The sequence below is a fragment of the Octopus bimaculoides genome, chromosome 21 (assembly GCF_046866305.1).
Source record: "Octopus bimaculoides isolate indiv1 chromosome 21, ASM4686630v1, whole genome shotgun sequence".
Taxonomy (NCBI): Eukaryota; Metazoa; Mollusca; class Cephalopoda; order Octopoda; family Octopodidae; genus Octopus; species Octopus bimaculoides.
This window is the reverse complement of record NC_142948.1, coordinates 30,779,101-30,795,496: the sequence shown is the minus strand read 5'-3', so window position 1 is coordinate 30,795,496 and position 16,396 is coordinate 30,779,101. Positions and strand designations below refer to the sequence as shown.

Here is a 16,396-nt window from a genome sequence, read left to right as displayed (position 1 = left end):
AACAATTCTGCCAGCTCACTGCCTCAATAATAATAACAATAACAATAATAATATATTTTTTTAATCTTATTTAAACAAGTAATTTCGAAGGGAGAGGTTTAGTTGATACAATCAACCCTTGTATGTGACTAGTACTTTATTTTAACCCCAGAGAGATGAAAAGCAAAGTTGACTTTAGTGGGATTTGAACTCTGAATGTAAAATTGTAACTAAATATTGTAAAGCATATTGTGTATGCCATTCTCCCAGAAACTGATCAGAATAATAATAACAATGATAATAACAACAACAACAATAATAATAATAATAATGATGATGATGATGATGATGTACCATTTCTAATATCCTATCTTCCATAAAATATGATACTGATTACATAAAAAAAAAAATACAAAAAACAATTAAAAAAATATTTGGAAATGTGGAGTTTTTATGTCTTTTTTTTTTTCTTTTTTTTTTTCGCATTTTCAAGATATGGAAATGAGACTTGTCCTGTTCTTCATGGTAGTGATGGCATAAAATGGAGAATGAAAAAAAAAAAAATTTGTTGGTAAAAGAAGAAAATAACAAATTTTTTTTTTAATAAAAAACAGAAAAAAAAACCAATCCCATCTTATCTTATATAATTTAGAAGAAAATAAGAAAATGGCCCTGATGAGATTAATTTTTAACTGCATCACATCCACTTTTTCCAGACAAGCATGGGTTGGATGAGTTCACAAATTTATACATTGAAATATTATTGAATGAAAGATATTTTCACAACTGGTTATCAGCCCACTTCCTATAGCTATTATCAATCATAGCATGTCAATACCTAAGTGGCAGGGGACGAATGAGGGACCAACACAACACAATGAATGAAGAAAGACAATGAAATATAGGAATTCTGTGTTTGTTTAACAGGTTTTTTTTTGGAGGGGGGGGGGGAGTTTTTCTTCTTTTTTTTTTCACAACGTTTAGCTTTTTTTTGTTTAATTTCTTCTTGCACCAAAAAACCCAGGAACCACAATGAGAGAAATTAAATTTCTCAAGATTCTGAGTTAAAAATCAACTTAATTTCACAGGTAATCAATAAACAACTGCAATACACACACATATATATATATATATATATATATATATATATATATATATATATACACACACACACACACACACATGTATATATGTAACAATGTGTATGCATATATATATATATATATGTATGAAACAATTTTCATATATATATATATATATATATATATAAGTTTTCATCACAAATCTATCACTTTTGTAATTTTGTTTTTATATTGTTGTTCAAATAACTGTGTTGTTGTCGGGTGGGTGGGGGGTGCTATAGATTTTCTGTAGCTGATAAAATCTGATACTACACTAAGAGACTGAGAGGAGCATCTGGACATGTTGTGTTTTGTATTTAGCCTGGCCCTTTGTATGAAGACCCGATGGCATTAAGGAAGGAATTTGGTGGCAAATTCCTCTGCAGAACCACCATGATGTTTGAAGTGGGTTGGTGGTGGAGGTATATATGAGGTCAGGTCTGGAACAGGGTCAAAGTCAGAGGAGGGTGAGGGATTGGGGGTGGAGGTGGGGAAGGGTATGAGCCCATTGGTTGCATATGTTGAGCTGAGGAACATTTTATTTTGGTAGATTCTGAAGTGAATTGGTTATTTCTGGATTCTTTTCTATGTGGTCGATTAAAGTGTCGGTCATTTCTACATCCTGTCGAGCTTTCTGAATCATTTCAGTCCGCTCAGCTCTGAAACAGAGAAGAGGAAAAAGAAATTTCAAAGGTTGCAACTACATAATTCAACCTCCACCAACAGAAGAACTGAAAAGAGAAGATGGAACTGGCAGCAGAACATTAGATAACTGACAAAGTGGAGGAATGGTATACCAACAGATTCAAGGTTATTGCATCCAAGCAGATCTTACAATATATAATACTGTCATGAAATGAAAAAAACAAAATTATGTTGCTAGAGAAACTATAAATTGTCATATGCTGTTGTATATCTACAGCAGTGGTTCTCAACTGGAGTCCATATGATCCCTGAGGATCCATATAAGATTTTTGGGGGTCCATGTAACAAAATAGTAAATTGGGGATCGACTATAATATTTTAAGGGCCACTGAAAAAAATTTGCTTTAGATGTATGGGTGTGTATTGCAAGAAACAGCTTGGTTTTTTTTTTCTCTAACATTTTACATAGCTCAACCTACACAAGTTAATGTGTGAAAAACAAAATAGGAATTTTAAAAGAAGCTTCTATAAAACTAGTTCTAAACATTGAATGGCTATAGGGTTCCACCAGAATAAAATAGTAACCAAGGACATCCATAGATAGAAAAAGGGTTGAGAATCCCTGATCTACAGCATAGTAATATTCAGAGTTCCTCTCAAAAATTCAAATTGGTTTTTCTGAGTTACTTACTTTTTACCCAATGCCATGATGCCATACAATACACCAGTAGCGAACACCAGACAACAGCCAAATACTGTACTTAGGGAGAAACACATCACAATAGGGATCAAGGAACTCCTGTAAAAATAAAAAAGGATAATGTTAACTGCTTGAAAATTGTGTTTTAACAACCTCATCAATTTGGACGACGGGTTACTGAAAAGTTCTTGGATTTAAGGGTATCATGAAAGGCCTGGTTGGAGGCCCAACCTTCTGAGTTCTTTTACAGGGCTTAGAAAAACTGAAGGACCACTGCAATAAGTATGTGTGTGAATCTGAGAAGGGAACATGTTGAATAAAATCATAATTAACTGATCCTCCTGGATTTTCTTTTACCCAAAGCCAGGAACTTTTCAGCACCCCACTCATATATTCTGATCTTCAAAGTTGTTCAGCTCTAAAAGGTCAGTCACACCTATGAGGGAACATCTGTGCTAGAAACAGCAGCCAAATCTTCAAATCAGACACATTGTGTAAGATAATTCTAAATACACAGAAAGATGAGATGGTCATACCTAGAAGGCCTTTTACATTTCACCAGCACAGGTGCCTTTTACAAGTTATGTTGTATAGAGACCGTGTCATCTGGTTGTTATTTCTAACAGTTTGAATGACTGTGTAAAAGCCCCTCCTAAACCCTATGGCAGTTTGATTTGCAACACAGAGACCCCTTAGCTTCCCTATTTTATAAGACAGCAAGCAGGCAGAATCATTAACACATAGGGCAAAATGCTTAGCAGCATTTTGTCCATCTTTACATTTTCAGTTCAAATTCCATTGAGGTAAACTTTGCCTTACATCCTTTCGGGGTCAATGAAATAAGTACCAGTTGAGCACTGGGGTGAAAGTAATTGACTGACCTTGTCACCTGATATTGCTGGCTTTGTGCGAAAGTTTAAAAACCAATATTTATACTTACAGTGTGTAGAACATTGCTTTTTGCCAGTGTGGTCTGTTATCAGAAAATTTGCCAATTTGGGTAATAAAATCCAGAAAAGGGCAGCAACAGGGTCCTTCAAAGACAACTGTTACAAATCCAACACATCTGTAGAACAAAGAAGATTAAGAAAGGGGTCAATATAGAAATTTGAAATTGCACAAACAAATTAAACTATTTGATTCAAATTATTATTATTATTTTTTTTTTGTCTAGTCAAATGAAGAAAGACCCCTGATCATTTTTTCAGGTATTGTGTGACAGGTAGGAAATTTCAGGGCTGCATGCAGCCCTTCCAGCCACAGTTGACAACCACTGATCTAGAAAGTGTACCAGTAACTAGTGTGATTTGAACCTAGATTTCCAAAACATAGACTTGAGGAGAATGTACCATATTTTCCCCGCATACAAGTCAACATAGTATATAGTATAAACATTCAAAGATTGTCACAATTTTTCCAAATCCTGCTGCATTTCACATGGAATTCTTAGGCCTCCAAGGTCATCTTTTGTTTTGGCTGTAAATTTAGATCTGAAAACTTTGACTTGTATACTGGAAAATACAATATTTACATCTGCACTATGCCAGTAACTAAGCTTATTGCGTAATTTAAACGTGGATTACTGAGAGAGATGGATTTAGAGAGCACCATCGAGTGAGGAGTAAATACTTACAGTTGTGCTATACCAGCAGCTAAACATGCTGCTGTCAAGGTGACACACGTTACTACTCCAGATGCCATGGCAACTGAAACAGAAGAAAAGAAACATGGTCAATGCCGAGAACTAACATTAAAGAAAACACTCATCAGAGAGAGAGGGGGGGGGGAATAAATAAAGAAACAAGTAGGTGAAAAAAAAAATCTAAGGTTTATTAGGAAAAACAAGTGCAGTAACCTTTTCACAAGAACCTCCAATACTAATGTGGTGGTGGGGGTGGGGTGGGGATTTATAGGTTGTTGCTGCAATAGCCAGGAGTAGACCAAAATATCAAATTGTACTCAAGACAGGGAAGCTGGCTCAAATGCTGACAATGAAGTGGACTCCGCTAAAGGATGCAAGGACATATTTTATACTGCCCTTTCCTCCACCAGTCACAGAAACCCTGCAAAATAAATCACACATGCTAACCTTCCTCCTATGATTAAACTCATTAAAAAAAATTTAAAAAGCCTGCTTTATTTTCATTTTTTATTCATTTTTTTTTTGAAAGAGAGAGAGTAGAAAGAATAGTCAATTGTATCAACCTCATAGATTTGACTTACTTTGTCAAGAGTGGAAGGACGAAGGGCAAAGTTGGCTTTGGCAAGACTTAACTTACAATGCCTAAGACTTAACTCACAAACCTAAGCAAAAAGATACAGCAAGGTGTTCTTTGGGATGCTCTACTGATGCTGGCAATGCACGTCTAATTTGAGAGAAATCTGGCAGCTATTTCTACTAGCCAGTAGGGAAACCGAGTAGAAACTCTGTTATGTCTCAAGCTACTGCTATCTAGCACTTTCGGATGATCTCTACACAACTGCTACTCGACTGCTATTCAACACTCCTACCACGGCTAGACTACCTCTATTTATATGTCTTGGGAGATCCTACTTCTTCGCCTGGGGGGGGGGGGGCGTCGACACAACAAACTCCTTCGTTAATATGGAAGTGATTGATGGTAGCAGTCAAATGATGATTATATCGGTGATGATAGAGGCAGTGATGGGTGCTAACTATCTTGTATGCCCTTCACTTTTATTCTGCAACCATCAGAGCATGAAGCGCTCCTCACGAGCACAGTTCATGAGATGCTTGGGATCTGTAAACAGTTTTGAGTAGGAACTGGTAAAAGAAGAACGAACATGCAAAGCGCATGTGCACATTGAATTCATAAAAAGTGAAGAATAAAAATGCAATATCAAACAGATTATATGACGGTCTGCATGCAATGTCTGACAGCACTATCACAGAGCTTTGCTGCAATTCTCTTGGTTAAGATGGGAGAGTGTGGTTTGAAGGAGATTTCATTGTTGTGTCTAGTAGGCCAAGCAACCATATAGATCCAACAGATCTTTGAAAGCATTGAAGTACTTGAGAAAGAGAGAGAGAGGAAGAGGGAAAAGTGATGTCAAGTGCTTATAGTACTTAGAGTGACTCCTGCCACTCACCATTCCCATTCGAGTGACTACTTAATAGAAGTTTAGTTTAGTGAATTTGTAATTAGGTGAAGGGTCTTGTGTTAATACCTAATTGAAAATAACAACTTGCAGCTAACCCGGAACAAAGTTATTGAGTTATAAGATAAAGAGTTATGAAAGCTGCATGCATGACCATGCGGTTCAGCAAAAAGAGACCGATAGAATAAGTACTAGGCTTACAAAGAATAAGTCCTGGGGTCGATTTGCTCGACTAAAGGCGGTGCCCCAGCATGGCTGCAGTCAAATGACTGAAACAAGTAAAAGAGTATAACCTTAACAAGTGACTTAATGGCACTACTAACACAGTAGAACACATATTTAATTTATTAAGCATTTGTAGTTTATTATGGTTGCATAACGAAACATGGTGTCCCTACAAGTCATTAACATGAGATTATGTAATCCAAGATATACCATGTCTAATTAAAAACAAAAATAAAAAAAAAACACTATGATCATGGCTGAAATATCTTTGATCATAAGTCTATTCAATCAAGGGTGACATCGGAATAAGCAGCATCAAGAACAATCAGTAATATGTCCAATTCTAACAGTTCCATAATCAATATTCAGTTTTGATATTGGTTCATTCAGAATCATTTCCTTTAATCTTTCATTTCCGTATTTTCTTCATTGTCTTCTCCAAGCCACCAAATATAATTGGTTAACGAACACAAACATGGATATTCTCTTCCACCTCTTCCCTCTCCCCTCTCTCTTGCTCTCTCTCTCAAATATATTCATACGGGCCCAGGAAGACCTGGGCTGAGGTGGTGAGGCAAGACCTTCGAACATTGGGCCTCACCGAGGCGATGACTACTGATCGAGACCTTTGGAAATGTGCTGTGCGTGAGAAGACCCGGCAAGCCAAGTGAGATCGTTGCCAGTGCCCCTGGACTGGCTCTTGTGCGGGTGGCACATAAGATGTACCATCCTGAGTGTGACCGTTGCCAGTACCGCCTGACTGGCCTTGTAGGGTTTTCGAGCGAGATCGTTGCCAGTGCCCCTGGACTGGCTCTTGTGCGGGTGGCACATAAAAGACACCATTTCGAGCGTGGCCGTTTTCGTGCGGGTGACACGTAAAAGCACCCACTGCACTCTCTGAGTGGTTGGCGTTAGGAAGGGCATCCAGCTGTAGAAACTCTGCCAAATTAGATTGGAGCCTGGTGTAGCCATCCGGTTGCACCAGTCCTCAGTCAAATCGTCCAACCCATGCTAACATGGAAAGCGGACGTTAAACGATGATGATGATGATGATGATGATTCCGTCATTTTTTAACTTTTTAGTCAAGAAGAGAATGCGACCACCCTTCTTGGAATATCTTCCAAGACCCTGAAGTGATAGTATAATGTCATGGAAGAGAAAAGCTTCTTTTTTTTTTTAATTTTACTTGTTTCAATCACTGGACTGTGGCCATGCTGGGACACCACTTTGAAGGGTTTTATAGTCAAACAAATCGACACAGTTTCCATCTACCAAATTCACTCACAAAGTACTACCCAGAGGGATTGAACCTGAGGCAACATCATTTGCAAAGCAAGGTTCTTAATCACACAGCCATGTTTGTGCATATTTGGCTGAATTTCTGAGATGGGAAATTATTATTATTATTATTATTATTATTGTTGTATACTATACACTGGGGTCAATACAATTGACTAGTCCCCTCCCTTGTGCCTTTAGTAGAAAGGATTATTACCTCCATCTTAGTGAAGGTGGAGGTATTGTTTTCAGTCGTATTTGTTTGTTTGTCCGTAAATAAGATATCTCAAGAACTACTGGATAGATTCAGATGAAACTTTCAAGGATGTTTGACCTCATGACTAGTTTTTAAACATCAAATGGCCAAGGGGGTCCACCAGAATAGAATAGTAACCAAAAAGGTCCATGTAACAAAATAGTAGGGATCCATAAAAGAATTTTAAGGGCTCTTGAAAAAATTTGCTTTAGATATATATATATATGTTGGTGTATTGCAAGAAACAGCTAGGTTTTTGTCTGACATTTTACATAGTTGAACCTACACATATTAAAAAAACAAAATAGGGATTCTGAAAGAAGTATCTATGGGGGTCCATCAGAATAAAAAGTAATCAGAGAGGTCCATGGGTAAAAAATGGTTGAGAACTGCTGACCTAGAACATCCATCAGAGTATGTACTGATTTCATTTCTGATCCCATGATCAAACAGATTAAGGATCAAAGGAATCCCAGCCATGAGCTTTCAGTCTTCTCAAGTCTTTTGTATCTATTCTGACCTTACTTTTTTTTTTAAGATGGAAGGGTGTAATTTGAAGGATATCTTATCGCTATTTCTAGCACATCAAATGACCACATGAATGCTCCAGCTTGGAGTAGATTAGCTCTTAGTCATCAATATATACAACAGGGGAATATCAGTCATTTTTTTTTTTGATATTTTTTCATGGATAAGTAGTTGGTTTATAACTGAGTAATGAAAATAATGGCAACACAAAAGAGGGATTAGCAAGTGACAATAATCCACGAATCATAAGTATCATGTGTGTGTGTGTGTTTCTTTTGTTCATTGACTGGTTTCCATCATTAATCATAGGCCAGGCTGGGGAAATGCCTTTAAAGGTTTTATAACAGCTCCATTGACATGTGTTTATTTCTAGTCTGATATTTTATCTACTCTATTTGACAAATTGTTAAGTTACAGGTTATAAAAAGACAAAACGTAAACAACAACACCAGTTTCTCCAACTGATGTAAGCATAAAAACTAACACACATACACATATATGTAAGTACTTGAATATGTATGTATGTATGTAACCGGGTACATCTTTCCAGCTTACTGGTACCAGTCAGACAGTCTAACCCATGCCAGCATGGAAAACAGACGCTAAATGATGATGATAATGATGTTGATAATGATGGTGTATATATGCAGGATGTTCTTGCTAAACTTGACAACTTTCCATGTCTCCTTTTTTCCAGGAACAGCTTAATGTATTGGTAAATGGTCAACAGATTAAAGTTGTAGTTGAGAAAAAGTTGGCTGACATGGAGGACTGGAAGCCATCTAAATATTAGAAAAGAGTTACCTGTATTATGATGATTCGCAATAGTTATCAAAATATACCCAACTAATATACTATTAACTTTACCTTACTCAGGCACTCAACATGTCTTTGTGTGAGTATAAGCTGTCTGTAAGCTAATTTGTATATTTGTCTGCAACACCTGTTATTGTGAAGAAGCCTGTAGACAGCAGCATGTATCAGTATAGTTGTTGTGTGTATGTGTGTGTGTGTATACATGTTTATGTGAGATTGATTGTATTTTAATGTTTCATTATAATCGAGGTTAGCAGCTTTTACTCTAAATTATTTTATTCATAATTAATTAGTCTTTGTGTAGTTGTGTATGTGTGGATAAATGAGTAAAATCTCAGCTACTTAAGTGCAAAACATACAAACATACACACTTTTATATATATATATATATATATATATATATTCATCATATCCACAAATGTGGCTGGGTGGTAAGAAGCTTGCTTCCCAACCATGTGGTTCCAAGATCAGTCCCACTGATTAGCACTTTGGACAAGTGTTTTCTGTTATCAAGGTGACCAAATTAGTATTGGAGGAGGATGCTCTGAAAGTATAGTTGCTAGGGTAGAGGTGCATGGCTTAGTGGTTAGGGTGTTGGACTCATGATTGTAAAATTGTGGTTTCGATTTCTGAACCAGGCAACACATGTTCACTCAGCTGTCAAAAATGAGTGATCCTGTGATGGACTGGAGTCCCATCAGGCCCTTATGGGTTGGCATGGTAACTTTTTTTTATAGTCGCTAGAATAAGAACAGGCTGGAGAAAGTTTAGAGAACTTTTACTTCTGTTTATAATAAAAGGTCTCTCTCTCTCTCTCAGAGACTAAAATGCAGATTGTATGATGCTTGTGTACAAACAGCAAAGCTACAAGGTTGTGAAATTTGGGCTGTGAATGTAGAAGACATGTGAAGACTAGAAAGAAATGAAACTAACATGCTCCAATGGATGTGTAATGGCAGCATGCATAGGCAACAAAAAAAATGCAATAGAGAAGCATTAGATGTGGTGTGAAGGAGAGAAGGATTTGCTTGTATGGTCATGTGATGCAGATGAATGAAGACAGTGGTACAAAGTGCTGATTGCTAAATGCAGACGGGGCCTGTGGAAGATAAAGACCTGAGAAGACATGGGACATAATAATGAAGATTCACAGTGGAAGATCCCAACACAAGATTTCAAGACATCAAGGAAATCCAAGAGAATGTGATGAGGTAGCTGCTCACTATCCTAGAAAAGGAGTTCCAGGAATGCTGCCATCGTTGAATAAAGAGTGTGGCTTCAGGAGACTATTTCGAAGGAAATTAAATGCCGAATTGATGTGTTGTTGTTTTCTTTTTATAGCTGTATTGTGTGTTTGTTTCTTTTTTGCATCTGAGATTTTATTTTTGATCTTCTATATAAATGAAGATATTTCCTTTGTTTTACTGCTTTTCTTTCTACAAAATGAGAAGATACATTGCAGAACTGTATCAGGCTTTTAAAATATAAGTACTGAGGTTGATGATTTGCTAGACAAAAATCCTTCAAAGTGGTGCCCCAGCATGACCACAGACCAATAAATGACACAAGTAAAAGCTAAAAGATTATAAGATTGTAGAGTAAGGTTTGAGGAAGATTTACTACTTATGGTGACGGCGGCGACGGTGGCAGTAGTAGTAGTAGTGGTGGTGGTGGTAGTAGTGGTGGTGGTGGTAGTAGTAATAATGGAGGTGGGGCTGGTAGTAGTAGTAGTAGGGATGGTAGTGGTAACTGAAGAAGTCAGGTCAGCACAGAGCAAAGGTAATTCGGCCATGAACGAATGTAATGCAATCTCGAGACTACATTATATTCGAACTGTCAATTCTTTTATTTAACACGGTAGAGTGTGATTTTGAGGCCGATTGCTTTGGTCCTTCAGTAATTCTGTTGGCTCGTTTGCTAATTCTATTTGAGCATGTATGCGTGGGTGGTGCTCATAACATTTGAAAATAGATGCTAACAATGACGATAATGATAATAGTAATCCATGATATAATTCTACTTTCGCGGCGTTTGACTGTGTTCGAGGGATACACATCAAACGGCACTAAACTATGGAACAAAATCGGACAAATGATATGAAGGGCTGTAAATTTATGCATTTATAGCCAAAGACAAACATTTTATAAAACGTGTAATTTTCTGGAGTCCTGCTAGTGATGATTGTGGGGATAATAATGATTCTTACACTATCGATGCTAAGTGTTTAATTTTAAAAATAAGCGAGAATGTGGAAGGATTTAGTAAAATAACTAACTTTACCATAATATTAAATCAAATTCTGGGACATAACCAAAAATGCTTCCATAAAAAAAAGACAAATAATCTATAAAACATGTGATGCAATAAATATTATCAGTTGTAACATAAGACACAGTCATAGGTTTTAGGATTGGGTGGAATGTGTAGTCAACCACATCGACACTAGTATTAGCTGATAATTATTACATAAAACCTGGAAAGACTAGGGGTAGGATTTGAACTCAAAACCTCAGAACGAAAAGACATGCAACTAAATAACGTCAAATCATCCAATTTGCTTTTCCGTATCTGCATATCAGCTGATATATATATATATATATATATATATATATATATATATATAGTTAACGCTTTCGTTTTTGGGTGCCCTTTGCTTTCGTTTGTCCACGCACTCGCCCGCGCGTATTGTTATCTTGAAAGAGTCATTACGTCAAAATATTGTCTTGAAAGAGTCATTATGCCAAAATACAATAAAATTCGTTTCAACATGGGAATTTACATCAAGAATCTTGCAAACCAACGCAAAAACGATATGTATTACATGTTACATACATGCATATATTACATAACATAACTCACACAACGTTTTCTATGCTAACATCATCCGATACTTTAACAGGACTATTGCATATATACATACGAGTCATCGAGGAAGCATATTTAAATAACAAAACATTGACGCTTAATCTACAAAAGGAAAGACTAGTTAAATAACGCGGTCCTACACACCCTTAAAAAGAAGAGGTGGTTACACTAGAATGCCCTTCAGTGTGGGCAGATGTATCTAAGTAACAAAACTTATAGAATACATTCTAGACAATCATCACCCGGAACCATGATGCATTTAACAAAAGATACATACAACAGAACAAATACGAGAAACAATAAAATAACAACAGAAACTCAACACAAATGTTACGTGCAAACAATCCTACATTCTCCAAAAAACACTGCACACAGAGAACCCGAAGGTGCAGTAGAAGCAAGCATGAAACTGTTAAATACGTTGTTTATTTTAGCACACAGGAGGGACCTAAATGTATGGTATATCCTGCAGAGCAGTGTAACAAGTATGTGATGATTATTGTCCAAGAAATTCTCCCTGCCATAGGAACAGTTCTTGAAAGCCAAAGCCAACTGAGTGCGACTGAAGCAAGTGTTAATAAAAAAAAACAACAACTTCTTTTCCCTTTTCAAATAAATTGAAAGCTAATTGCATGTATAAAGGAGATGATATCGCTGTTTATATTTAATCCCAGCTCAACAATAGTTAAGTGAACCTATGATCAGAGATGCTCCCGTTGTGAACGTTCCCTCTACGATCTTGTAACTTTTTCATTGTTAGCTTCTAGAAAAACAATGAATGCGATTTTCGTCATCAGCATGCAAAGCTACATCAGAACTAGAGTGTTTATATTTTTAAATATTCATTCATCTCATTAAGTTTTACGAAATTAACAAGAATTTACGAATATTTGTAAATCAAAAAGAAAAAATATTTTCTTCTCTGTAAAATATGGAATTATCTTTGTTCTGTCAAAGCAATCTGTCAACCGGTTCAATACACCACTATCTAACTGGTCTTTTGGATATATTTTTAGCAGGGTTCATTCGAACAAGATATTTAGTTTGACGAGAATTTAATTCATGAGTCATAGTTCTATTTTCATTTTTTTTCCCACCAGTTTCGGAAGCCCTACAAATGTCAATAACACTGAACTGCTTCTTCTGCTTAAGCCATACAAAAATTCGTTAAAATAAAGCAATTTTTTATCATTTGAATATGTACTTAAGATTGCTGGGGGTCCTCTAGTTGTAGGGTTTGGATTAAAGTGTTTCATTCATTAATTTTTGTTTCGTTTTTATGTTAGCGAATCAGAAAACACCTTGCGATAGTTGCTCTTTATTGTCAGGTTCATCTTTGCCATTTATCGTTTCGGGGTCGTTAATATAATGGACAAGTGTAGGACTGGAGTTGAAGTAATTAACTAACCTCCGCCCCACTCAAAGTTGCTGGCCTTGAGCTAAAATTGGAATTATTTTATTTTACGTATTTATTCCAATGAAAAATATTCAAACTGCATTCTTTTCGAATTTGCTTTCCATTTACGGTTTTCCTTTCTTATTTGTAACAGGTCTTGAATTTTGGCATCCGACGGTTGAGAATATTTTGTGAACCAAACGAATGGGCCACTACACACTCATTCTACTTGCTAGAAACAGCAGCCAAATCTCCCTCAAATCATCCATACCATCTTTAAAAAGAACAGCGTATATTGTATTCCAGAATAGAATACACTCGAAAACAAGACAAGATAGTAATAGGTGGAACACCTCTAGCCAGGACACACATGAAACTAAACATCAGCTCACATTCAACAAATCACATCAAACTTCTCAGTTACTTCAATACCCTGATCTTGAAGAGTTTAAAAGATCTTTAAACAAGAACGCTCCCCATTCAACAGATCAAAGATTATAAAAACAAAATAACACTTCTTATAAATTAAAACAGGTAATTAATTTTGTTGTAGAAAACAGTAACCATCTCCTTCAAATCGCACCCTACAATCTTATATATAAAAAAAGACACTCGTATAATGTATACGTAGATAAGAGGTGGTGTATATATGACTAGAACGCAATTGATAATAGATCTACCAAATTAAGGCTGACCTGTGATTTAACAATAACACGCGATACAACAATCAAAAGTATATATATAAAGTATATATATATAATATGGACTGGTGAACGTTTGTGTTTACAAACAACGAAAAAAAATTAGTACTTACACACGCATATAGGGTATATAGAAGCTGAAGCCTCCATCACAAATTATATATATATATATATATCTGAAATTTATTCAATTTATTATTTGTATATTGAATGCGAATGTGCCATCAGTGGTTACATATTGACAGTGTCTACATATGTACGTATGTAATGAAACTTATACTACATACACTATTGTCTGATTACAATATGGACATAAATCGAATAATGTAATGCTGCATATGTTTGAAGAAATAAACTCAAATATAGGGATGATTATGGTTGGAATGCCTTTGGATGTAAATAAGTTCCATAAATCTGGTCTGGAATACAAGCAACGATCCGTTGTAGGCGTATGTTTCTCTCTCTCTCTCATTGTGCAAGTGTGCGCGCCCGCGCTTATGTTAAGCGATTGCCTTAAATTGTAGAAGTAACTAGATTATGCGATAAAGAAGGTGATATTGTTGATTTTTATACTTACCTAGACCTCCAAAAACTCCAACACCTTTGGCCATAAATTTAAACCACCAAGAAATTCCATCGTTGTTTTGAGGCTTTGCTGTGGTTGTTTGAGTAAGAATAGGAGATCCTATGTTTTCCATCATGTTTTTTTCTCCCTTTTACCAATTAATTCGTCTATATACGATTTCCTAAAGAACAAAAACCGCGGGGGGTTCTTTTGCTTTTAATACCTGTAATTAATTGCTCACTTCCGCTTAGTTTAGTCCTTGTCGTTGTCTTTCTATCACCTGTATCAGAGCAATTTCTGAAACGGTTCGATGAACTTGATCGAATTTTAAAGCAATGATAGAGAAGTATAACCGATATTAGAGGCAAAAATTATAATTTTTACGGTTCCGTCAATGTTTCCGTATCTTCTCTAAAACAATGAATGAGTGAAGGACTGATGAATAGTATCAGTATTTCGTACGGTGACTAACTGAGTGAAATCTCATCAAACTGAGCAGCCCCATGACGTGGAGATGTTGACAGTAGTCGACAAAACTTAACAAGCTAACGGTGACTAACGAAATATAGTTACTAATGAAAATTTATCCACGAACGTAGTAATTTGTCTCTCCTCCACCCCGCCTTTTGTTTTAAAATATTTTGTGTGTGTATTTGTGGCAGTGTTGTTTAGAACCACATCATCCACGAAAGAATAAACTTAGGATCATAGGCGTTCTAGGTTGTTAACCTGACGAGAATTTTTTTAGCTGGTCGACAACCACATAAAATCTTCTTTTGTTGGGTCTTGAGCACCAAATCAAGCCTGACCAAGCATACAATGGTTAAATGCATTCCAACCATGAACGTCTTGTCTCTTTAAGTGTCTATAGAACTGCGTTATCTAGTGTGTTACTTCTTTATTTAAAACAACTGTGTAAATTTGAAGGGAATTTTACTGCTATTTCTAGCATGTCGAGTAACGCCGCGTGAAACATGATCATTCATCAGTTCTTCATCTATTCATTATTTTCGAGAAGAAAGAAAAACATCGACGGAATTCTGTTGGATCATCTATACTCTAGTTGCTAGTAGTAACCTCTGGTCAGTCTTTATATCAAAAGTATTTCAGTCATGACCATTCTGTCTTTTGGATATATTCGTTTCAGAGTGGCTACCTTTGGTACTTATTTCGCTTTAGTATTGATTTTCTAAACCCTGCTTCTAACTTATCCGATGCTATTTTTTTAAAGACACTCTTTGGATTCATGTTTTGAATACCAGACATTCCCGAGGAAAATACAAATTTAGTTTTCATTTCTTTAAAAATTATTTTTCATTCAGAAAATGAATAGAACTAAGGATACTTTTTCCCGAACAAAAATAAGGGGTTTGCATTATATTAGGTCTGGGTACTTGATTCCACGCAAAAAATCCGATTTTTTTTTTAGTGAAAATCATGCGGGTGAAAGGTTCAAAACTTATCAAGGAAATTTCATTACAGCAAGTGTGTTAAGTGCACTTTCTACATTCATTCGATTAAACTAGAAATTGTTTCGATTTTGTTGTTAAAATACTAGTATTTTTCTACATTACATACTTGCTTTAAAGAAACTTCCACTCTTTAATATACAATACATTTAAAATGAAGAGAGGGGGGTATGAGAGAGGAGGGGATTGAAATTTTGAAATTTGTTTTTGCATATTCGTAATATCCGACAAGTAAAACCTAAGTATCCGAATAAACCTTTCCAGAAAAATGTATTTTTGAAGGTGAGGTGCGAATCTGCATTAGTTCCCATATATTAAAATGGATCGTAGAGCAGTCATAAGCATCTTGCGGTATGTGGAACTTTCTGAATGGCACACCTAACGAAAAATTACCCGCAATGTTTTTTGTTTTTAGTGTGAGCTATGTCACGTGCGGCCCGGGCGATTGGTTTCCAGGAAAAGGTATAGATTACTTTCACTTTTATTAGTATCTCATATCTTCTTGCATCGCGACTGAAAAAAGTATTTTGTTTGGTTTTTTTTTCTGCTTTTTTTCTTTGCATACTATAGTAATTTACATGAATTAAAATATTGAAGTAATCGGAAATTATATATATATATATATATATATATATATATATATATATATATATATATATATATATATATATATATATATAACAAATTAATTTTAAAAGGAAATACTTTATTTTAGCTGCTGTTATAAAGTT

General features: G+C 35.7%; 1 protein-coding gene across 2 annotated transcripts; it reads right to left on the bottom strand.

Annotated features, from left to right (window-relative positions):
* Positions 1-401: 401 nt before the first annotated feature.
* LOC106875617 (calcium channel flower homolog) lies at positions 402-14,746 on the bottom strand. Of its 2 annotated transcripts, none has more exons than XM_089339012.1 (5): positions 14,209-14,746; positions 4,079-4,151; positions 3,386-3,511; positions 2,437-2,544; positions 402-1,759 (listed from the first exon to the last, which is right to left on the bottom strand). In XM_089339012.1, exons 1-5 carry the CDS (start codon positions 14,330-14,332, stop codon positions 1,639-1,641), a joined length of 552 nt encoding a protein of 183 aa, XP_089195138.1. In that variant the 5' UTR covers positions 14,333-14,746; the 3' UTR covers positions 402-1,638. The 2 variants fall into 2 exon arrangements, with proteins under 2 accessions (XP_089195138.1, XP_089195139.1); XM_089339013.1 differs by lacking the exon at positions 14,209-14,746 and adding an exon at positions 13,745-13,796 and having other exon boundaries at positions 1,502-1,759.
* Positions 14,747-16,396: the final 1,650 nt, after the last annotated feature.

Bases quoted from the DNA above. Each gene is read 5' to 3' on its own strand.
- LOC106875617 (XM_089339012.1), bottom strand. From the start codon at position 14,332: ATGATGGAAAACATAGGATCTCCTATTCTTACTCAAACAACCACAGCA. The intron at 3,512-4,078 runs GTAAGTATTTAC...TTTGTTCTACAG, and splicing joins GCTGCTGGTATAGCACAACT to ATGTGTTGGATTTGTAACAG. The intron at 2,545-3,385 runs GTAAGTATAAAT...TTATTTTTACAG, and splicing joins AAAGCAATGTTCTACACACT to GAGTTCCTTGATCCCTATTG.